Here is a 24,972-nt window from a genome sequence, read left to right as displayed (position 1 = left end):
GTTGACAGATTCTCCAAGGCCTGCCGCTTCATACCACTGTGCAAACTCCCCTCTGCTCTTGAAACAGCGAAACTTTTGTTTAATCATGTCTTCCGAGTCTTTGGTCTTCCACAGGACATCGTCTCAGACCGAGGGCCCCAGTTCTCCTCCCGAGTGTGGCACGGGTTCTGCAAGGTCATCGGAGCCACTGCCAGCCTCTCCTCTGGGTTTCACCCACAGTCCAATGGTCAGACGGAGAGGCTCAACCAGGACCTGGAAACCACCCTGCGAGGCCTGGCTATGGATAACCCGACATCGTGGAGCACCTGGCTGCCATGGGCAGAGTACGCCCACAACACCCTGCAGTCATCGGCCACCAAGCTGTCGCCATTCCAGTGCCAATTCGGGTTCCAGCCACCTCTGTTCCCGGACCAGGAGGAGGACGCGGGGGTGCCCTCGGTCAACCAATATGTGAGACGGTGTCGCAAGACCTGGAGCAAGGTCAGGAAGACCCTCATACAGACCTCCAGAACCAACCAGACTCAGGCCAACCGCCATAGAAGACCTGCACACACTTTCCGCCCTGGGCAGCGGGTTTGGCTGTCCACTAAGGACCTTCCGCTGCGGGTGGAGAACCGCAAGCTTGCTCCTCGCTACATTGGCCCCTTCAAGGTGGTGCGCAGGGTGAACCCTGTCTCCTACCGGCTCCAGTTGCCCCGGACTCTGAGGATCAACCCCACTTTCCATGTTTCCCTGTTGCGGCCTGTACTGACGTCTACGTATGCCCCTGCCCCTAGGAACCCCCCACCCCCCCGCATCTTCCAGGGGCAGACTGTGTTCACTGTGCATCGCCTGCTTGACTCCCGCCGGGTCCGCGGCGGCTTGCAATATCTGGTGGACTGGGAGGGCTATGGTCCTGAGGAGCGCTGCTGGGTTCCTGCTCGGGATGTCCTAGATAAAGAACTGTGTCGGGACTTCCATTCGGCCCATCCGGATCGCCCTGGGAACGTCAGGAGATGCTCCTAGAGGGGCGGGTCCTGTTAGGACTTGGACTGTTTTGGCCTCTAGAGGCCGCTGTTATTTCCTTTTCGTGTCATGTTTATTTTGGCCTCTAGAGGCCGCCACTGTTCCTGTGTTTTGTGTTTTTGTTAATTGCCTGTTTAGTCCTAATTATCTTCACCTGTGTCCTTAATTAGTTTGTGTATTTATACCCCTGAGTTCAGTCCTCTTGTCACGGAGTCTTTATGCTGTTATGTTTATCTCCAGTTTCCTCTGTACCGTGTTCTTTGTTTTGCACTTTGCTTTTCTGGTTTTTTGGCTTTTGTTTTGTACCTTTGGATATTTTTTATTTTTGTGATCTTCTGAGCTTTTGCATTTTTGCCTTTTCCTTTTTGGACTTTGAACTTTTGATATTTTATTTTTCCCTTTGTCTTCCCAGTATTGGATTATACTCTTTGTTTTTGTTTTTTTGTTTTGCCCTGTATATAGTGTATATAGTATAAATAAACCTTTTGATACTTTTTCTACTTCTGCCTCACGCCTCTGCATTTGAGTCATCCCCCTGGTGGCCTAGTGAGGGTTTGCTGGATTATCACACCAATGAACCAGGTTCGAATCCCAGCAAAACCCTAACATTTGTTGCTTTTTTTGTATTTTATGGGGTTTTGTTTTCGAGTAGAGTTTTTATTTCATCCTCGGTTGGTTCAGCAACACGCTCCGCCATTTTGTTTTTCTCTCCTCACGGTATATGAGCTGATATCCTAGTTGTAGAGTAGCCAATCAGAGTGCGCGATTGCTCATATCCAGTGAATGTGGAGAGAATAAATGTTGTTATTCCATTGAAGAAGTGTCTTGTATATGTAATACAGAATAAATCAGATCTCCTGTGTGTTAGCTTCATCATATTGAATGGCGTGTTGAGAAAACTACAGGATTGTGTTGATTATAATGAGGACTTTCTGAATATGAGTCAAAAACTAGTCGCGCTATTAACTGGAGATCACAAGTTTGAATCCTGAAGATGCCAGAATCATTCATGGCCAAGAGTCAAGAAGAGAGTAAATGGTTCTGTCTGGGTGGGAGGGATCTTGTACTCTTTCTCCCTTGTCAATCACAATGACACTAACCAATTGTACGAATCTTATAATTTCAAGTATGTGGACTCTAATCCACGCTCACTACCAGCCCTGGAGCTACACAGCGCAGACCAGCTTCGAGGGGGCGCTAAGGATTCTGGGACGTCTCAGCCACCTGAAATTCGACCTGCCCATCAGTCTGGCAGTGCGATAGGTCAAAAACATCCAGGATGCCTTCTGAGTCCATCAGCATCCACTTTACACTAGAGTTTGATCTTAAAACCAAGAACCATCTTTATTTCATTTCATCAGCATCCAAGATTTACTTTTAATCACTTCCAAAAGAAATTTAAGGTGCTTAATCACGCAATCCAGGGGATTGAGTCAGAGTGCTTACCTCCTAGTGGTATTCCCCAGGCAACGGCTTTAGCAATGACCCTGGGTTGCGATACCATCGGGAGCATGGTGGCGAACCATCAGGCTTCATCCTGCTAGGTTCCCCCTGCTCCTGGCAAGTTCAACCATGGTGGGATGGATCCCAGGGGAGCTGCTGCTGGCTAATAGCACCTGCACTGCCCCAACCCCCTGGGCCAGTGACCCACCACGTTAAAAACCACTGCAACGAAACCTCAACAAAAAAGGAATTCAAACAGGACTGACCTCAATGGATCACTGACCCAGGACCGAATGGACTTACGAAAGAAGCCTAGAGGAAATCTGATGTGGATTGCAACATGGAATATACTGTCTATGAGGAAAGACGGCTCAGAACACCTGGTTGCCAATGAATGTTCTAGACTGAACATTATAATTGCAGGTCTCACTGAGGTGCGCTGGCCAGGATCAGGCACCTGCACAGCCAATGACTTCACCTTCCTATGGTCAGGAAGAGAGGACAGTTTACATCACCAAGGTGTGGCACTCGCCCTGGCCCCTTCAGCTCACCGTGCTCTCATCTTCTGGAAACCAGTGAGCAACAGACTACTCCTTGCCGCTTATGACACCAGCATGGCTGCATCACACTTATAGTAGGCTACGCCCCAACTGATGTTGCTACAGACGAAGACAAAGATGACTTTTACTCTAAGCTATCAACCTTGACTGTTGGTATCTCCAGGCATGACATCATATGGGTTCTTGGGGATTTCAATACTATAACTGGCTCCAACAGAAGTGGGCGTGAAGGATCTCTCAGGCCCAATGGTACTGGCACCTGCAATGACAATGGTAGATGACTCTTGGAATTCTGTTCCAGCTATCGCCTCCATACAGAGCGCTCCTTCTTCCCTCACAAGAACATTCATACCATGACTTGGATTAGTAATGATGGTCACACAATCAAAGAAGTGGACCACATTCTGACCAACCTTCACTGGCATACATCCTATGACTGTCGTATGTACCGCAGCGCAGTTTGGCAACACAGACCACAGACTGCTTGCCATGACTGTTAGCCTCTACCTGCAAAGGAACACGGCAGCGACTCACCAATGTAAATTCGACGTAACAAGACTACAGTCCCAGGAAGTAACAGCTCGCTTCCAACTTGACCTACACAATCGCTTTGCAGCACTCTCAGGTCTAAGTGATGAGAATGATCCTGAAAAAACCTGGAACAACCTCAAGCAAAACATCACGGAAGCTGCTGCAAAAGTGCTCGGCTATAGAAGATCAAAGAAAAAGGCTTTCCTATCCAAGGAGACCCTCAGAGTCATGGAAGCAAGAAGACAGGCCAGATTAAGAGGCCACTTTAACAAGTACAGATGCCTAAACGCCAAGTGCAACAAACTGCTCCGACAAGACAAACAAAACTGGCTGGACACCCTCTCTAATGAAGCTGAAGCAGCAGCCCATACAGGAAACCAGGCAATCTTCTATAGAACTCTTAGGAACATCTCTGGGAAATCCACTACACCTACAGCTAATGTTAAGGCCCAGGATGGCTCCGACCTAGATACTCCAGAACAACAGCTGGAGTGATGGCAGGAGCACTTCATGAACCTCCTTAACTGCCCCCCACCACCACCATCCCCAGAGCTGGAAGCCCTGGCAGCCTTGGCCCCAGAGGATGACTCCATTCCTGTGGATCCCCCCACCCTGGAAGAAGTAGGGAAGGCTGTGAGAAAGCTCAAGGCCAGCTGTGCCACTGGCACTGACGGCATCCCCCCAGAGCTGCTGCTGAAGGGTGGCCCAGCTGTGGCCAAGTGGCTACACTCCCTAATCCACTGCATCTGGCAAACCGAAACCATCCCAACAGATTGGCTGCATGGAAGCATCTTTCCCTTCTGGAAGAAAGGCACCAAGGACAACTGTAACAACTACAGGGGAATCACTCTCCTCAGCATCCCAGGGAAGGTGATGGCTCACATCCTTCTTGCAAGACTCCAACCCCTCCTCCTTCAAAAGCAGTGCCCGGAGCAGAGTGACTTCACCCCACAACGGTCCACTGTGGATCGAGTGCTTACAGTCAGGCTACTGGCAGAGCTGAGGAGGGAATTCAGAAGGCCCTTCTACACAGCCTACGTGGATTTGAAGCAGGCATTCGACTCTGTGGATAGGCTGGCTCTGTGGAGAATCTTAAAGATCCTGGGGGTTCCTGCAAAACTTCTGGACCTGCTGTCACTTCTCTACTCGGACACTGTCTCCTGCGTGAGGGTCAACGGCCAGACGTCTGCCACCTTCAACATCAATAGTGGTGTCAGACAGGGTTGTGTCCTGGCTCCAACCATATTTAACACAGCCATAGACTATGTGATGGGTAGAACTGTGGCCAAAAGTGCATGTGACATTACCTATGGACAGATTAACATCACTGACCTGGACTACACAGATGACATGGCTGTCCTAGCTGACCTCATGCAGACTCTCCAGGTGGCCCTCCAAAACATGGATACTGAAACACAGACACTCGGCCTGATAATCAGCTGGCAAAAGACCAAGGTCCAGAGCCTAAGTGACTTTGAGCCTCCCCCAGCATGCCCGGTGATCAAGGGCGATACAGTGGAAGTAGTGGACAGGTTCTGCTATCTTGGTAGCACAATTACCTCGGACTACAGTGGACATTCAGATCCAAATTGGGTGTGCTGCAGCAGCCATGGCCAGCCTACAGAATATCTGGTCAGACAAACACCTCTCAACCAGCACCAAGTTAAAGCTCTACAACAGCCTGGTCCAACCAATCCTACTGTACGGAACCGAGTGCTGGACCCTGACACAGAAACAGCACCTCAATGCCTTCAACAACAAGTGTATACGTAGGATTTTTGGTCTCCATTGGCAAGACTTTGTCTCAAACATCACCCTGCATCAGCGTGCCAACCAACCACCTATCACTAGCAAAATTCTGGCAGCCCGTCTCCACGTATTTGGTAATCTAGCCAGACTGTCACCACCACTGGAACCAGCTAGGCTACTTCTACAACCCCGATTCCAAAAAAGTTGGGACAAAGTACAAATTGTAAATAAAAACGGAATGCAATGATATGGAAGTTTCAAAATTCCATATTTTATTCAGAATAGAACATAGATGACATATCAAATGTCTAAATTGAGAAAATGTATCATTTAAAGAGAAAAATTAGGTGATTTTAAATTTCATGACAACAACACATCTCAAAAAAGTTGGGACAAGGCCATATTTACCACTGTGAGACATCCCCTTTTCTCTTTACAACAGTCTGTAAACGTCTGGGGACTGAGGAGACAAGTTGCTCAAGTTTAGGGAGAGGAATGTTAACCCATTCTTGTCTAATGTAGGATTCTAGTTGCTCAACTGTCTTAGGTCTTTTTTGTCGTATCTTCCGTTTTATGATGCGCCAAATGTTTTCTATGGGTGAAAGATCTGGACTGCAGGCTGGCCAGTTCAGTACCCGGACCCTTCTTCTACGCAGCCATGATGCTGTAATTGATGCAGTATGTGGTTTGGCATTGTCATGTTGGAAAATGCAAGGTCTTCCCTGAAAGAGACGTCGTCTGGATGGGAGCATATGTTGCTCTAGAACCTGGATATACCTTTCAGCATTGATGGTGTCTTTCCAGATGTGTAAGCTGCCCATGCCACACGCACTAATGCAACCCCATACCATCAGAGATGCAGGCTTCTGAACTGAGCGCTGATAACAACTCGGGTCGTCCTTCTCCTCTTTAGTCCGAATGACACGGCGTCCCTGATTTCCATAAAGAACTTCAAATTTTGATTCGTCTGACCACAGAACAGTTTTCCACTTTGCCACAGTCCATTTTAAATGAGCCTTGGCCCAGAGAAGACGTCTGCGCTTCTGGATCATGTTTAGATACGGCTTCTTCTTTGAACTATAGAGTTTTAGCTGGCAGCGGCGGATGGCACGATGAATTGTGTTCACAGATAATGTTCTCTGGAAATATTCCTGAGCCCATTTTGTGATTTCCAATACAGAAGCATGCCTGTATGTGATGCAGTGCCGTCTAAGGGCCCGAAGATCACGGGCACCCAGTATGGTTTTCCGGCCTTGACCCTTACGCACAGAGATTCTTCCAGATTCTCTGAATCTTTTGATGATATTATGCACTGTAGATGATGATATGTTCAAACTCTTTGCAATTTTACACTGTCGAACTCCTTTCTGATATTGCTCCACTATTTGTCGGCGCAGAATTAGGGGGATTGGTGATCCTCTTCCCATCTTTACTTCTGAGAGCCGCTGCCACTCCAAGATGCTCTTTTTATACCCAGTCATGTTAATGACCTATTGCCAATTGACCTAATGAGTTGCAATTTGGTCCTCCAGCTGTTCCTTTTTTGTACCTTTAACTTTTCCAGCCTCTTATTGCCCCTGTCCCAACTTTTTTGAGATGTGTTGCTGTCATGAAATTTCAAATGAGCCAATATTTGGCATGAAATTTCAAAATGTCTCACTTTCGACATTTGATATGTTGTCTATGTTCTATTGTGAATACAATATCAGTTTTTGAGATTTGTAAATTATTGCATTCTGTTTTTATTTACAATTTGTACTTTGTCCCAACTTTTTTGGAATCGGGGTTGTAGAACCAGCCCCTGAATGGAAGAGACCCAGGGGTAGACCCCGGAGTAAGTGGACCAACCAGCTGTCTGCTGTCCTGAGGGACCTGAGTCTCGATCTAACATCAGCCTGGGAGGCGGCCCAGAACAGGACAGACTGGAGAACCTTGTGTCAAGGTGGATGCTCCTTCAGGAGCAAGCGGACTAGTGAATGAGTGAGTGTGGAAGAGGGCAGATTGTGTTTTCTTCTGAATCTGTTACACTGTCCTGTGATGCAGCAACAGATTGAAAGGATCTAATTTGCTGGCTTTGTGTGTCTCAGAGGAGTTAGCTTCCATCCCAGACAGAAATGTCTCATATTGTAGGCTTTGCCCTGCGTACCAATAAGATGATTAGCTCTTTTCTGTAAAGCAGTGTTGAGTGTTACACTTTCCCATTCATGTTTCAACTAGTGAACTATTTATGTTCCGTTACGCTCCTGATACCAGACAGGATATTGTAATGCAATGTATAAGTACATTCCAACTGCATCAACACACACACACACACACACACACACGAGTTCTGAGCACCAAATCCAGTTTCATTCTCACCTGTGTGGATCGTTCACTTCTACTGCAAACTTCTTCTCTCTGAAGTACAGATTCTCCAACTGCTTCCACTGGAACAACTAGGAAAAAGACACAGTGTGAAGAAGTGTGTATGTGTGTGTGTGTGTGTGTTCATACAGTAGCAACGTTTAAGTCATTCCCTCTCCAGGTGCACTCCCATTCAGGGTTTAGTGAGTCACTCTGTGTCTGTCTGAGCAGAGCTGAAAGCCATCTTAGTCACGACTCGGATATAAACCGTTAAAAACCATTAACATTTACATGTGCAGCAATATCCACACTTTCAGCATCACATACAGAGTTAATGTCTCTTCATAAAAAGTAATTAATCCATTGATGACTTAGAAGTCCAGTATCTATACTCACTGGCCACTTGTGAGATTGTATCAAATCCCACAGATACAAATCAAGAGCTTCAGTTAATGATCACAATGTTCAAACATCAGAACGGGAAACATTGTGATCTCACAGTGTGACTTTCTCTCACTGTGGTCTGGGTGTTGGTTTGATCCAGATGGACTGGTTTGAGTATTTCAGAAGCTGCTGATCTCCTGGGGTTTTCACACACAACAGTCTCTAGAGTTTACACAGAATGGTGCAGAAAACAAAAAACACTGAGTGAGTGAGCGACAGTTCTGTGGGTGGAAACAAACGCCTTGTTGATAAGAGAGGCTCAGAGGGAAATGGACAGATTGGGTCGAGCTTTTTTGCCAGGAAGGATATAGTAACTCATATAATCACTCTTTACAACCGTGGTGAGCAGAAAAGCATCTCAGCATGCAACAGCAGAAGAACACATTGGGTTCCACTCCGGCAGCCAAGAACAAGTTCCTGTTAAAGTGGCCGGTGGGTGTATTTTGAGCATCTACCAGAAAGAATAATGTTAACTTTATTTCTAAATTATCCATGTAACCTGTAGCTTTACATTGAATGCAAAAATATATAAACACAGGATTCTATATATATCTGACTACAGTGTCTAAACATCTGCGCACCTCTAGCATGGGGAGACTTTAACTATTTAAATATTACAGTTTATTTATTAATATTTACAATTTACATATTAATTTAATTGATCAAATTATTATAGGAAATTAATCAACCCTCGTCAGTGGTGTGATGAAGCAGAGTTAGTTATCATCCCAAGCTTGATTATTTCCCATAACATCACATCCTGAAGTGTTCGAATCCTCTTATACGGCAGCACATTCCCAACAAGTGGAGGTTTTTTTTATCTATTACCGAAAGGCACTTCATGTTTTTAGCTGTTAAAAGTCACATTTAATGTTTTAGAACATCAAGTTAGCACTTATATCACTTATCAACATTCCTTCACCACCTTCTCTTTTTTCTCTATTTTGAAGTTAATAAGTAAAAAACCCCTCCATGCTAGAAACGTTACAGCTTCAGCTCTGACACTGCAGACTCCTTCCATCAGTGTTAAATAAACATTTGCTCCTAAATATAAACAATTACTGTGTTTCCATTAACCTGCTTCATGTGCAAATTTGAAATTGTAATCTAAAAGAGTAGTAATGGAAACATGAGAAATGAAACTTTGCAAGTCTCGCAAAAACGTTTTTCTGTTCGTATGAAGTGGTTTTTCAGATGATTTGATAAGCGAGTACTTCATTAAATTGAAATGGAATCACATTTTTCGCTTTTAAGGCACATACTTGACATGAAGAGCAAATGGAAATGTGACTTTTCTGAAAATCGAGTGCTCTGTAAGAGCTGTAGTGAGAGGAGAAAACCCAGCTTGAATCGCAAAACATCATGAATGGAAAAACAAACCATTCACGACTGTGTTTTGTTAAAAAAAATTTCAAGATCGTTTCAATTGTGCACAAAACTGCAATGGAAACCCGACTACTGAGACGCCATTCTTTGTGAAATCACAATACGATCAGTAGGCTGAGGTGATTGTGGAGCACCGCTGGGTTCGCTGTTACTCTACAAACGATGATGCAATGAGTTCATTAACATATAAACCTGTGAGCTACAGCTGCACTACTGTCTGAGCTGCTTTTATAGAAAATTAATCAACATCTTCATCTTCGACTTATCAGATTTCTACTCAGATTTCTAGAAGAATTCAACTGCAGCTTTATGATGAGTGCAACACAATATATAATACAAACAGGAGGAAAATTGTAATTTTACATCACGTACATTACATTTACATACACCGATCAGCCATAACATTAAACCCACTGAGAGGTGAAGAAGTGAGTAACGTTGATTATCTCATTACAGTGGAACCTGTCGAGGGGCGGGGTTTATTAGGCAGCAAGAGAACAGTCAGTTGTTGAAGTTGATGTGTTGGAAGCAGGAAAAATGGGCGAGTGTAAGGATCTGAGTGACTTTGACAAATAGTGATGGTGAGATGACTGGGTCTGAACATCTCCAAAACAGCACATCCTGTGGGGCGTTCCCGGTGTGCAGTGGTTAGTACCGAACAAAAGTGGAACAAGGAAGAAGTGAGAAGGCTCATTGATTCACATGGGGCATGAAGGCTAGCCCATATGGTCCAGTCCCACAGAAGAGCTACTGTAGCACAAACTGCTGAAAAAGTTACTGCTGGCTAAAACAGAAAGGTATCAGCATGAACTTTTTCAGCAGTTTGTGCTACAGTAGCTCTTCTGTGGGATTGGACCATATGGGTTAGCCTTCATGCCCCATGTGAATCAATGAGCCTTCTACACCCATGACCCTGTCACCGGTTCACCAATTGTTCTTCCTTGTTCCACTTTTGTTCGGTACTAACCACTGCACACCGGGAACACCCCACAGGATGTGCTGTTTTGGAGATGTTCAGACCCAGTCATCTCACCATCACTATTTGTCAAAGTCACTCAGATCCTTACACTCGCCCATTTTTCCTGCTTCCAACACATCAACTTCAACAACTGACTGTTCTCTTGCTGCCTGATAAACCCCGCCCCTCGACAGGTTCCACTGTAATGAGATAATCAATGTTACTCACTTCTTCACCTCTCAGAGGGTTTAATGTTATGCCTGATCGGTGTATACTGTAATGTCTAAAGGTGTGACGAATCAGCAAATTTTTTGATAATTTTACAGGGTTTTTGAATTTTCTAGAACGCATTTTAAACAAGACAGTCTTGTCAAGCCATGATAACATCTGGCTTATGGTTTAAACATACCCCTTATTCTCAAAATAAATTCTTTTCCATAGAGTACAGTAACATAAAGCAAAATTCTTTTTAGAATTATGAATACATTCAAACACAATCGTACAGCATGAGTAATTTTTAACTGGATACAAAATGCACTATATTAATTTATAACTTCTGAAATAAATAAATAAATAAATAAATAAATAAAATTATTAAAGGCTATTATTATTATTATTATTATTATTATTATTATTATTATTATTATTAATTGTGTTATGAATAATATCATATTTAGCTCGAGCATGAATGTTGCCTACTTAAACACATATAATGCCCTAAGCTTCTATGTTTTAGTCTCCGTGAAGCTAATAACATTAATAAACAATGTTCTTACTTATTTATTGTGTCATATTCCAAAAGTAAATCCAAACTCCATAGTGTTAGATGTCGTTTTGATCGCTGCTGTATATGTTGCTGTTGGTCCTCAGCGTGTCTTGTCAGGTTTAATAAAACCCTGAAGGCACACAGAGCCAGACCTGCCTCCAAATACCACCACCCCCCCCCCAAAAAAAATGTAATCAAGCACCAGGAGCACACTTGACATTAAACTTCAGCATCAAGTGACATTAAAAACATAACGCTTTAAATAACAGCTTGAGTTTTTTAAACTATAAACCACATAAAACACAAGCCAAATAATCAACACTTACATTAACCAGTGCTCACACCACCACTGAGTAAAATTAAATCCATAATGATCAGCATGAACAACACCTTAATGAACATGCTTTTGGTCCTAACTTTTCTCACTCATAACAGCGATAAACAAAAAAGACACAAAAAACCACATCTTATGTTACAGAGACACTGCAAAGCAACAAAACTCATTTGTTCTGAAGAATTTCCAATACTGGAAAATGCTCCAAAGTCAACCGACATTAACACTGGAGACTCCTTCCATAACCGTCCCATAAACAGAACGTTCTCCTGACAGAAAACTTCACCACATCAACAAGCTTTCTTTGCTAAATGTGTTAAAAGCAGCATGTTATTTACTCTATATAACTAAAGCAGCTGGTGGTGGATTTTTGCAGGTGCTCTCACCCCCCCAACACCAGTGAGCATCCAGGGGAAGGACACTGAGCTGGTGACATCTTATAAGCACCTGGTTGTTCACCTGAACAACAAACTGGACTGGACTGATAATACCACAGCACTGTACAGGAAAGGTCAGAGCAGGCTGTATCTGCTGCAGAGACTCCGGTCTTTTGGAGTGCAAGGGGCACTCCTGAAGACCTTTTCTGACGCTGTGGTGGTGTCAGACATCTTTCATGGTGTGGTTTGCTGGGAGAGCAGCATCTCCACAGCTGACAGGAAGAGAGTGGACAAACTGATCAGGAGGGCCAGCTCTGTGCTGGGATGCCCCCTGGAGCCAGTGGAGGTAGTGGGTGGAAGGAGGACGATGGCTAAGCTGTCATCTATGATGGAGAACGAGTCCCACCCCCTACAGGACTTACTCACTGGATTGCAGAGCTCCTTCAGCGGGAGGTTGCTCCACCCTAAGTGTGTGAAGGATCATTACCGCAGATCATTCCTTCCCGCAGCTGTTAGACTGTACAACCAGCACTGCTCACAGTAGACTCACATCTGGATGTCAATAGTTGCTTTTTTTCTGTTTTTTTCTGTTTTATCTTTTGCAGTTATGACCACCTGATATGTGCAATAAGTGTGTTTCATTTACTTCATAATTCCTCTAATTTAGTATTTATCTTAGGTATAGGGGCGGCACGGTGGTGTAGTGGTTAGCGCTGTCGCCTCACAGCAAGAAGGTCCTGGGTTCGAGCCCCAGGGCCGGCGAGGGCCTTTCTGTGTGGAGTTTGCATGTTCTCCCCGTGTCCGCGTGGGTTTCCTCCGGGTGCTCCGGTTTCCCCCACAGTCCAAAGACATGCAGGTTAGGTTAACTGGTGACTCTAAATTGAGCGTAGGTGTGAATGTGAGTGTGAATGGTTGTCTGTGTCTATGTGTCAGCCCTGTGATGACCTGGTGACTTGTCCAGGGTGAACCCCGCCTTTCGCCCGTAGTCAGCTGGGATAGACTCCAGCTTGCCTGCGACCCTGTAGAAGGATAAAGCGGCTAGAGATAATGAGATGAGATCTTAGGTATATTTTTTCTTTTTAATGTATGTGTGTGTGTATATATATATATCATCTCATCTCATTATCTCTAGCTGCTTTATCCTGTTCTACAGGGTCGCAGGCAAGCTGGAGCCTATCCCAGCTGACTACGGGTGAAAGGATATATATATATATATATATTTATTTTTTACTTGTGTGGCTTGATATGTTCCTCTTCTGCTGCTCTCCACTGTGCTGCTGCAAACAGGAAATTTCCCCATTGTGGGATAATAAAGGTCTTCTTATCTTATCTTATCTTATCTTATCTTATCTTATCTTATCTTATCTTATCTTATCTTATCTTATCTTATCTTATCTTATTTGTGTTTTATTAGGTGTATAGTATGTGGAGCATCCAGCATATAAGTCCCTGTGAATGAGCTGTTTCTATAGAAACGGTGTATCGCCATTTATAGTCTTGTCCAAGCTGCTGTTAGAGAAAACGGAGTGACGCCTTCAGACCTGAGAATTCAACAGCGTTGCGGTTGAAAAGGCCGATAATTACAGCTGGAGACCAGAAGATAGTCAACTATCAACATGCTGGAAGTAAATTTATGATGATTTCGTTAATGGACTGAAAACATATTCATCAAATCAGGTGAATTTCTTTGATGTCAATTAATCTATGGCTGCATCTGAATACACATACAGTGTCTTGCAAAAGTATTCACCCCCTCCCTTGGAGTTTGTCCTGTTTTGTTGCATTAAAGCTGGAATTAAAATGGATTTTTGGAGGATTAGCACCATTTGATTTACACAACATGCCGACCACTTTAAAAGGGGCAAACTGTTGTTTTTATTGTGACACGAACAATAATTAAGATGAAAAAACAGAAATCTGGAGTGTGCATAAGTATTCACCCCCACAGTCAATACTCAAAAATCAATTTTAATTCCAGCTTGTAATATGACAAAACAGGACAAACACCAGGGGGGTGAATACTTTTGCAAGACACTGTAACCATTTTGTTCTATCCACATTCACTGGATTTTGAGAAACAGAGCATTTTTATTTTTTGCAAATTCAATAAATAAAAACTTTATATACAACCCCGATTCCAAAAAAGTTGGGACAAAGTACAAATTGTAAATAAAAACAGAATGCAATAATTTACAAATCTCAGAAACTGATATTGTATTCACAATAGAACATAGACAACATATCAAATGTCGAAAGTGAGACATTTTGAAATTTCATGCCAAATATTGGCTCATTTGAAATTTCATGACAGCAACACATCTCAAAAAAGTTGGGACAGGGGCAATAAGAGGCTGGAAAAGTTAAAGGTACAAAAAAGGAACAGCTGGAGGACCAAATTGCAACTCATTAGGTCAATTGGCAATAGGTCATTAACATGACTGGGTATAAAAAGAGCATCTTGGAGTGGCAGCGGCTCTCAGAAGTAAAGATGGGAAGAGGATCACCAATCCCCCTAATTCTGCACCAACAAATAGTGGAGCAATATCAGAAAGGAGTTCGACAGTGTAAAATTGCAAAGAGTTTGAACATATCATCATCTACAGTGCATAATATCATCAAAAGATTCAGAGAATCTGGAAGAATCTCTGTGCGTAAGGGTCAAGGCCGGAAAACCATACTGGGTGCCCGTGATCTTCGGGCCCTTAGATGGCACTGCATCACATACAGGCATGCTTCTGTATTGGAAATCACAAAATGGGCTCAGGAATATTTCCAGAGAACATTATCTGTGAACACAATTCACCGTGCCATCCGCCGTCGCCAGCTAAAACTCTATAGTTCAAAGAAGAAGCCGTATCTAAACATGATCCAGAAGTGCAGACGTCTTCTCTGGGCCAAGGCTCATTTAAAATGGACTGTGGCAAAGTGGAAAACTGTTCTGTGGTCAGACGAATCAAAATGTGAAGTTCTTTATGGAAATCAGGGACGCCGTGTCATTTGGACTAAAGAGGAGAAGGACGACCCGAGTTGTTATCGGCGCTCAGTTCAGAAGCCTGCATCTCTGATGGTATGGGGTTGCATTAGTGCGTGTGGCATGGGCAGCTTACACATCTGGAAAGACACCATCAATGCTGAAAGGTATATCCAGGTTCTAGAGCAACATATGCTCCCATCCAGACGACGTCTCTTTCAGGGAAGACCTTGCATTTTCCAACATGACAATGCCAAACCACATACTGCATCAATTACAGCATCATGGCTGCGTAGAAGAAGGGTCCGGGTACTGAACTGGCCAGCCTGCAGTCCAGATCTTTCACCCATAGAAAACGTTTGGCGCATCATAAAACGGAAGATACGACAAAAAAGACCTAAGACAGTTGAGCAACTAGAATCCTACATTAGACAAGAATGGGTTAACATTCCTATCCCTAAACTTGAGCAACTTGTCTCCTCAGTCCCCAGACGTTTACAGACTGTTGTAAAGAGAAAAGGGGATGTCTCACAGTGGGAAACATGGCCTTGTCCCAACTTTTTTGAGATGTGTTGTTATCATGAAATTTAAAATCACCTAATTTTTCTCTTTAAATGATACATTTTCTCAGTTTAAACATTTGATATGTCATCTATGTTCTATTCTGAATAAAATATGGAATTTTGAAACTTCCACATCATTGCATTCCATTTTTATTTACAATTTGTACTTTGTCCCAACTTTTTTGGAATCGGGGTTGTAAAACATCCGCCAAAATCATTTCCACTTAGAATGTAAACAAACTGGTGAAATGACAGGAGCAATTTTTGAAAAATGCGATAATAATTATTCTTGAAAAATAAAAAAGATACATTCTTACCATCAGATACTTTTATTCTGTATTTTGTTGGGGTGTTTTTTTTATTTTTTGGGGTTTTGTTTTTGAGTCGAGTTTTTATTTCGTCCTCAGTTGGTTCAGCAACACGCGCCGCCATTTTGTTTTTCTCTACTCACTGTATATGAGCGGATATCCTAGTAGTAGAGTAGCCAATCAGAGCGCACGATTGCTCATGTCCAGTGAATATGGAGAGAATAATATGGAATTATTTTATTAATGTTTTTCAGGATAATGTGAACGTGCCTGTTCCAGTGCTGAATAGTGTTTAGTGAGAGCGATGCTGGTGTGTGCTGCAGTGAAAACTGGAACTATAAACAGATAAAAATTTACACCATGTTGTACTGTGTGTGTAGGAAAATAATCCTCCGCTGTGGTAATGGCTTCTCACCATCACATCATCACACCGTCCTGTTGATTATTTTGCTATAACTCATGAAATGAATGATTTGTGGTTTTTAAGTCGATACGAGAATTCGGAAATAGCTCGCGTTCCTAACTTGCTGTGTCACACCGTTCCAGAGGCTCATGGTCACATCACAGAAACGGTTTTCCTCCAAATGAGCTGTGATTCATCCTCTGGATTGATATGATGTGGGTGGGGCAGTGGTGAGTGAAATGTACACAGTTTCCTCTTTATCCTAAATGTAATCAGTCCCCGGAGACATGCTCACTGTCCGTGAGTTTTTGCAGAAACAGAAGTCTGACAGTTTGATTCCTGATCATCTTTCACTCATCACTTTGTTTTATTTCTGATATTAAATGTATATCTGACGATCTCTCAGCAGAACAGATGCAGGATTATTTCAGAAGCTCCTTTAACTAATGATGGAGTGTTTAGTGTGTTTCCTGCTCTAACACACACTGAGTCACCTCATCAGCGCATTAACACACCCTTCAGCAGTACGACATGCCGGAACACATCCATCCCACAGCGCTACAGGGCGTGTTAATGAGCTGATCGAGTGATGTCACAATGTTTAGAACACTAACACACATCCACTGATCATATCACACACACACAGTGTGCATGGGAGATGGAAAATATCAACATACACTACTGTGCAAAAGTCTTAGCCATTCACTGTCTTTCATACAAACTTTGTTGTAGATTTCTATAAGTTTGTATCTGAGCAGCATTTTCCATAAGAGACACTTTTCAGATGAAATAATGAAGGCTGCTGGGTTTGGGTGTAAAATGAAGAAGTGAGTGTGACAGTCAAAGTGTGCAGAAGAACTGTGGCTGGTTCTGTAAGATGCTCAGGAAAACCTACAGATCATTTCCGCATAAAACTGACCTCACTGGACCTGAGACGGAGATTTTTTTTTTAAAGTAAAGGGTCGTCTCACACCAAATACTGACTCTGTTTCATTTATTACGGCTCACTGATTACTGTTTATAGTATTTTTTAATGTTGAAACATTTCATTTTGTTATTTTTAAGTCATTTCTGTTCTACAGCATTTCTTTACATGTGACTAAGACTTTTGCACAGAACTGTATATTATAGTTTTTAACATCTACAGGGCACTTCATTTTCTCCACTTAGGGCACTTAATTATGTTTCTTTACAAGTAGGGGAACCCTGTAGGGCACTGCATCATGCATTCTCCACTTGAAAGGCACCCTAAAGGGCACTTTTTAAAGTATTTAAAAAATATATATTATATATCTCTTTATTGAATAATTAACAGTTATTCCATGAAATCGAGTCGTATATGAGCTGATATCCCAGTGGTAGAGTAGCCAATCAGAGCGTGTGATTGCTCACATTCAGTGAATGTGGATAGAATAATATATGTGTTGATGTTTACGAATATTCATAAATGTAATGTTTATAAGAGATATTAAATTGTGCAAAAAACTTTAGCATATTTTCTGAAATAAAAATAAATAAAAGAAAAAAAAGAAAGACAGAAAAAAATAAAACCCTGTAAATCTGAAAGTAAAATATTCTTTCTTACCCGTCGGGGTTTAACTTTGTCCTGGATGTCATATTGACCGATTCCTTTGTAGCTGATCCCGAGCCACCATGGCATGCCCTGTTTATCCTGAAAATAATACAAAATACATTGTTCAAAATGCTACAAAGGGAAAAAAGAATTAAAACTGGCTCAATCAAACAAACAAACAAACAAACAAACAAACCTCACCAGAAAATGAAATTTAGCAAATTTAGCAACTTTGCAGTCATTGTGATGGTCATGATGATCCTCACCAAACTGTCACAGGTTAAAAAGGTATTTATTTATGTATTTATTTATTTAGATAATGAGATGAGACGAGACTTACTGACTGACTGACTGAAGTATTGTTTGGAAAAGTAAGCATTCAAACCCTTTTATTTTTTCTATTTAATATACTTCCAGTGCATATAGAATATCACTTCATGTGTTATTTTGGCTTTTTGTTTGGGGTCATTGTCTTGTTAAACCAGCCATTGTCCCTCCAGATTAAATGTCTTGGCTGATGAGCTTGTCACAGTACATCACTCCATTTCATGTTTCCTTCAATGACACATAATGCCCCAGTGTTGTTCACAGTGTTGCCCCGTATCATGATGCTCCCACCTCCGTCCTTCATTGTGAGTCTGGTGTCCTTGCAATCACCCACTTCATTCTCCAAACATGATTATTTGAATTATTACAAATTTTTTTTGTTTCATCTGACCAGAGTATATTGTTCCAGAAGAGTTCTGATTTGTCAAAACAATGGCAACAAGAGCGCACAAATGAAGCCAACAGTGCCAATACTTTAATCTTAGTAAAAATCGAGAGAATATCAGGTGGCACGGTGGTGTAGTGGTTCGCGCTGTCGCCTCACAGCAAGAAGGTCCGGGTTCGAGCCCCGTGGCCGGCGAGGGCCTTTCTGTGTGGAGTTTGCATGTTCTCCACATGTCCGCGTGGGTTTCCTCCGGGTGCTCCGGTTTCCCCCACAGTCCAAAGACATGCAGGTTAGGTTAACTGGTGACTCTAAATTGAGCGTAGGTGTGAATGTGAGTGTGAATGGTTGTCTGTGTCTATGTGTCAGCCCTGTGATGACCTGGCGACTTGTCCAGGGTGAACCCCGCCTTTCGCCCGTAGTCAGCTGGGATAGGCTCCAGCTCGCCTGCGACCCTGTAGAACAGGATAAAGCGGCTAGAGATGATGGATGGATATCAGGTGCAAACTTTGATCAAATATGACAGAAGTGGCATTTAGGTTAAGGGTGCCATTACTTTATCTGGGTGAAAATGAGAGAAAATCAGGTGAAAACTTTGTCACATGACATTCAAATATGACAACAAACAAAAAACACCATAATTGCAAAGCAAGGGTGCCAATACCTTTATGTTCACAATATAAAGCTATGATGTGCAGATTTTGTGAGATGAAGTTCAAATATAACAGAGATGCCAGACGATGCTACGAGTGACCAGTGAAAGCAGGGGTGCCAATACTTTCATCTTCATTTAGAAACATTATGAAGTCTTATCTCTTTTTAAATAATGGTGCATGGTACAACACGTACATGGTGTATGTGTATGAACACACTTTTTGTTGTTAGTCCAGAGTCAGAAGATGCTGTGTGTAAACCTGAAGTGGATTTACAGTCCGCGCTGGACGTGTGTTAAATAACACAAACAGAAGTGTGTGAGTGCGTCCGTCCGTCCCTTCACCGTGTTCATTACCTTCACTTCATAATAGTGCACTCCGTAGGTAGGCAGCAACTCGACCAGCGTTAAATACCTGTAACACAACCAACACCTGTGTTCATTTACTCACTTAACCGTGGGGAAGAGAACACATGACCATCAGGGGCTGTGCTCTATTTTGCAGTGATCACTCTGAAGGCTGCCTGTGTAGCAAATTCACTGAGACAAAGATCACAAATTAATACGGCAAGTTTTATTTACAAGTTGATTTTGTACATGAGGATAAATACATGAGCTGCAGCGTGTTGCCTGAGGTAGTGATAAAATACATTTACTATCACTCAGTGTGTGTGTGTGTGTGTGTGTGTGTGTGCGCTTACTGTACGATGGCCTGTCCTCTCGACACACCCTTCAGCAGCTTATATTGCTCAATCACTCTGTCCTCACTGCACAGAGACACACACATGATGACAGATTACCGGTAGGAGGATATGTTCGGGCTGCAGAGGAATGTGATTACGTCTCCCTCCCTCCCTCTCTTTCTCTCTTCTCCCCCCCTCTCTCTCTCTCACACACACATCCATCCCCTGCAGCACATCAGCAGAAACATTCCTCTTTTCATCTCCACTCACTGAGATGAAGATGTCTGAGATCTACTTTATGTTAAACAATGTATAAAATGCACACCAGTACATCATGCTGATTAAGGATAAACAATGAAAAGAAAAGATTTTTCCCCATAAAGCTAACATAAGAGCCAGAAACACAGTCCATACCATCTTGCACCTTAAAAAGAATATTTATATATATATATATATATATATATATATATATATATATATATATATATATATATATATATAAAATTATCAGCGCATTTAAACTTAAAGTTGTCGAGAGAAAATGACAAAACAATTTTAAAATGTGTTTGTAAAAATTTAAAGTAATTTACTGTACATACATGAACATGGAACTCTGGTTTTGGTTTTCATGCCGACAGTGTGAGAACTGTACTGTACTGTAATAAAGAGTCTTCAAAACTGATATCATGTGAATAAAAGTCGTGTTCGTAATTGATAAATGGCCTGAAATTGAACAGTTGAGTATTAGACACAGTGAGGTGTTGGCCTACAGCAATGGTGGAAAGCGTGCACAAATGAAGCCAACTGTGCCAATACTTTAATCTAAAAACGGAGAGGACATCAGGTGCAAATATGACCAAAAAATATATATTATTATGGGCAGGCTTTTGCCTGAATTGATAATCTCATCATCAGTTTTAATGTGGCTATTCAGACACAAGGTACACTATCACATTTACCAGAGCAGTTAGGTGCCTTCCTCAAGGGCATTTGAGCCAATCCTGCTGGTTCAGGGAATTGAACCAGTAATGTTTTGGTCCCGACTCTAAATTGAGCGTAGGTGTGAATGTGAGTGTGAATGGTTGTCTGTGTCGATGTGTCAGCCCTGTGATGACCTGGCGACTTGTCCAGGGTGAACCCCGCCTTTCGCCCGTAGTCAGCTGGGATAGGATCCAGCTCGCCTGCGACCCTGTAGAACAGGATAAAGCGGCTACAGATAATGAGATGAGATGAGATGAGATGAGATGTTTTGGTCCCAAAACTGTTTCTCTAACCATTTGGCCATGGCTTCCTTAATAATAATGATGATTAAAAAAAAAACCCATTGAAACAAAGGGTGCCGATATTTTATTGTGGTGAAAACCCGCAGGGTTTGTTAGATAAAGTTCAAGGCAAGGGTGCCAATACTTTAATCGTAACAAAAATAAAGAAAATATGAGGTGCGGATTTTGTCAGATGAAGTTCAAATATGATAGAGATGCTCGATGATTACAAGAGACCAGTGGGAATAAGGGTGCCAGTACTTTCGTCTTAATTTATAAACATGATTAGGCACAGACTTAAAGTACAAATTGTAATTGACATTATAGATGAGTGAAAGCATGGGTGCCAATACTTTGATCACAGTACAAAGAGAATATCAGGTGCAATCGGGTGGATGATGTGAACATGCCGCGTGAACAGGCTGCTTTATGGGATTGAGTTTAATTTAAAGGTGATTGATGAAAAAGTGTTTGTAAGAGCATTGGGACTGCAGGCGCTGTCATTTTTTTCTTCTGTTTTTTTTTAAAATTATTATTATTTTACTTTATTCCAGGGCTGTGAGCTGTGGCGCTCTCTCAGTACCAGTATGCCAGAGACGGGTGCTCCTTCAGCACTTTGGTTGGCAGAGTTGGCAGTTTCTTTAACTCCTCTCTGGTGGCCTCATCACTGAAATCACACAGTAACTGAATTAATCAACAGTAAAGCACTGAAACATCAGTTCCACCAGGTTTGAAAGATATCCAGGGAGAACAAGCAGGTTGGAGGAAGTCCCTCACAGTGCACCACAGCAGAACTCAACACACAACACACGGCGAGATTTTTTTCTTACCTTGTATAATCTCCTTTAGCTTCCTGTGAAATTAAAATCATTGTTTTTATTCAATGATAATTACAATAGCAGTAAGAGAATATTATAACTATGTGTTTCATACCTGCAGAGCATGAGCAGCCAATTTAAAAACCATTTCACTCTCCACCTCAATGTCACCCTGCGGGTTGAAACGCCATTAATTTCAGACACACAAATGCTGCACTGTTTAATAACTTTAATAATAACTTTGGGACATCATGCCATGTTTTAGAATTATTTCAGTGATTGGAACAAAAGTCCCCTCTAGGGTGCCCCAGTGTTAGATAAAACACGATAAAGTGCCCTCAAGCGTGCACTTCCAGTAGAGAAAACGAAATGAAGTGCCCTGTCAACTTCTGTACATGTGAGGAAATTACATGAAGTGACCTATATTCTCCTCTACATGTGAGGAAATGGGATGAAGTGACCTCTATGGATCCCGGTACACGTGAGAAAACATAAAAAAGTGTCCTTTAGGGTGCCTTTCAAACGGAGAATGCATGATGCAGTGCCCTATAGGGTTTCCCTATGTGTAAAGAAACACAATTAAGTGCCCCAAGTGGAGAAATTGTAATTAAGTGCCGTACAGGTGTGAGAAAATGTGATGAAGTGTTTTATTGGCTCCCCTATATGTGAAAAAATGTGATGAGGTGCCCTGTAGGTGCTAGAAAATGTGATGATGTGTCCCACAGGTGGTAGAAAAGCTGTTGAAATTCCATATAGGCTCCCTTGCATGCGTGAAAATGAGATGAAGTGCCCTATAGGCTTCCCTGCATGTGAAAAAAAGTTAGATGAAGTGCCCTGTAGGTGCAAAAAAAAATGATGCAGTGCCCCATAGGCTCCTCTACATGTGAGAAAATGGGATGAAGTGCCCTATACAGTGGTGCTTGAAAGTTTGTGAACCCTTTAGAATTTTCTATATTTCTGCATAAATATGACCTAAAACATCATCAGATTTTCACACAAGTCCTAAAAGTAGATAAAGAGAACCCAGTTAAACAAATGAGACAAAAATATTATACTTGGTCATTTATTTATTGAGGAAAATGATCCAATATTACATATCTGTGAGTGGCAAAAGTATGTGAACCTCTAGGATTAGCAGTTAATTTGAAGGTGAAATTAGAGTCAGGTGTTTTCAATCAATGGGATTTCAATCAGGTGTGAGTGGGCACCCTGTTTTATTTAAAGAACAGGGATCTATCAAAGTCTGATCTTCACAACACATGTTTGTAGAAGTGTATCAAGGCACGAACAAAGGAGATTTCTGAGGACCTCAGAAAAAGTGTTGTTGATGCTCATCAGGCTGCAAAAGGCTACAAAACCATCTCTAAAGAGTTTGGACTCCACCAATCCACAGTCAGACAGATTGTGTACAAATGGAGGAAATTCAAGACCATTGTTACCCTCCCCAGGAGTGGTCGACCAACAAAGATTACTCCAAGAGCAAGGCGTGTAATAGTCGGCGAGGTCACAAAGGACCCCAGGGTAACTTCTAAGCAACTGATGGCCTCTTTCACATTGGCTAATGTTAATGTTCATGGGTCCACCATCAGGAGAACACTGAACAACAATGGTGTGCATGGCAGGGTTGCAAGGAGAAAGCCACTGCTCTCCAAAAAGAACATTGCTGCTCGTCTGCAGTTTGCTAAAGATCATGTGGACAAGCCAGAAGGCTATTGGAAAAATGTTTTGTGGATGGATGAGACCAAAATAGAACTTTTTGGTTTAAATGAGAAGCGTTATGTTTGGAGAAAGGAAAACACTGCATTCCAGCATAAGAACCTTATCCCATCTGTGAAACATGGTGGTGGTAGTATCATGGTTTGGGCCTGTTTTGCTGCATCTGGGCCAGGACGGCTTGCCATCATTGATGGAACAATGAATTCTGAATTATACCAGTGAATTCTAAATGAAAATGTCAGGACATCTGTCCATGAACTGAATCTCAAGAGAAGGTGGATCATGCAGCAAGACAACGACCCGAAGCACACAAGTCGTTCTACCAAAGAATGGTTAAAGAAGAATAAAGTTAATGTTTTGGAATGGCCAAGTCAAAATCCTGACCTTAATCCAATGGAAATGTTGTGGAAGGACCTGAAGCGAGCAGTTCATGTGAGGAAACCCACCAACATCCCAGAGTTGAAGCTGTTCTGTATGGAGGAACGGGCTAAAATTCCTCCAAGCCGGTGTGCAGGACTGATCAACAGTTACCGCAAACGTTTAGTTGCAGTTATTGCTGAACAAGGGGGTCACACCAGATACTGAAAGCAAAGGTTCACATACTTTTGCCACTCACAGATATGTAATATTGGATCATTTTCCTCAATAAATAAATGACCAAGTATAATATTTTTTGTCTCATTTGTTTAACTGGGTTCTCTTTATCTACTTTTAGGACTTGTGTGAAAATCTGATGATGTTTTAGGTCATATTTATGTAGAAATATAGAAAATTCTAAAGGGTTCACAAACTTTCAAGCATCACTGTAGGTGCTAGAAAATGAGATGAAGATGAAGTGCCCTATGGGCTTTCTTATATGTGAAAAAATGTAATGAAGTGCCCTGTAGTTGCTAGAGAATGTGATGCAGTGGCCTATAGGCTGTTGTACATGTGAGAAAATGAGAGGACATGCCCTATAGGCTCCTCTGCATGTTAGAAAATGAGATGAAGTGCCCTATACTATTGCACTTTATAATATTTTTGCTGCTGCATAATTTAATTTAATACACTTCATATTTATTTCTGTGCTGAGGCAAATTGCAACAAAATTTCGTTCGGTGTGCACTTGTTGCATACTGAATGACAATAAAGGTTGTCTAAGTCTATAGGTGCTAGAAAATGAGATGAAGATGAAGTGCTCTGTAGATTCTCCTACATGTGAAAAAATGCAATGAAGTGCCCTATAGTTGCTAGAAAATGTGACGCAGTGCCCTACAGGCTCCTCTACATGTGAGAAACTGAAATCTGCCCTCTAAAGTGCCTCTATAGTTAAAAAGAAAAGTTAATGCCCTCCAGGTCCCTCTGTTTTTTTCTTCAGTCCACTGAGTGAAATAGAAGTGCCTACTTGCCCCCAGGCAGACTGTGTCCACCCCTGACAC

At 42.2% G+C, this 24,972-nt stretch overlaps 1 protein-coding gene across 1 annotated transcript in view; it reads right to left on the bottom strand.

Moving 5' to 3' along the window:
- The window catches only part of frmd4bb (FERM domain containing 4Bb), a 76,109-nt gene that overhangs the window by 38,724 nt on the left and 12,413 nt on the right, over positions 1-24,972 (bottom strand). Inside the window, exons 5-11 of the mRNA XM_060938607.1 lie at positions 21,954-22,010; positions 21,851-21,873; positions 21,604-21,687; positions 19,777-19,842; positions 19,433-19,490; positions 17,727-17,813; positions 7,647-7,723 (exon numbers count right to left, since the gene is read on the bottom strand). Coding sequence (XP_060794590.1) covers positions 7,647-7,723; positions 17,727-17,813; positions 19,433-19,490; positions 19,777-19,842; positions 21,604-21,687; positions 21,851-21,873; positions 21,954-22,010 — 452 coding nt within the window. The remainder of the gene's footprint in view (positions 1-7,646; positions 7,724-17,726; positions 17,814-19,432; positions 19,491-19,776; positions 19,843-21,603; positions 21,688-21,850; positions 21,874-21,953; positions 22,011-24,972) is intronic.

This window comes from Neoarius graeffei, chromosome 13 (genome assembly GCF_027579695.1).
Source record: "Neoarius graeffei isolate fNeoGra1 chromosome 13, fNeoGra1.pri, whole genome shotgun sequence".
NCBI lineage: Eukaryota > Metazoa > Chordata > Actinopteri > Siluriformes > Ariidae > Neoarius > Neoarius graeffei.
Note: the sequence above shows the minus strand (reverse complement) of the source record. Positions and strands in the feature narration are given on the sequence as shown.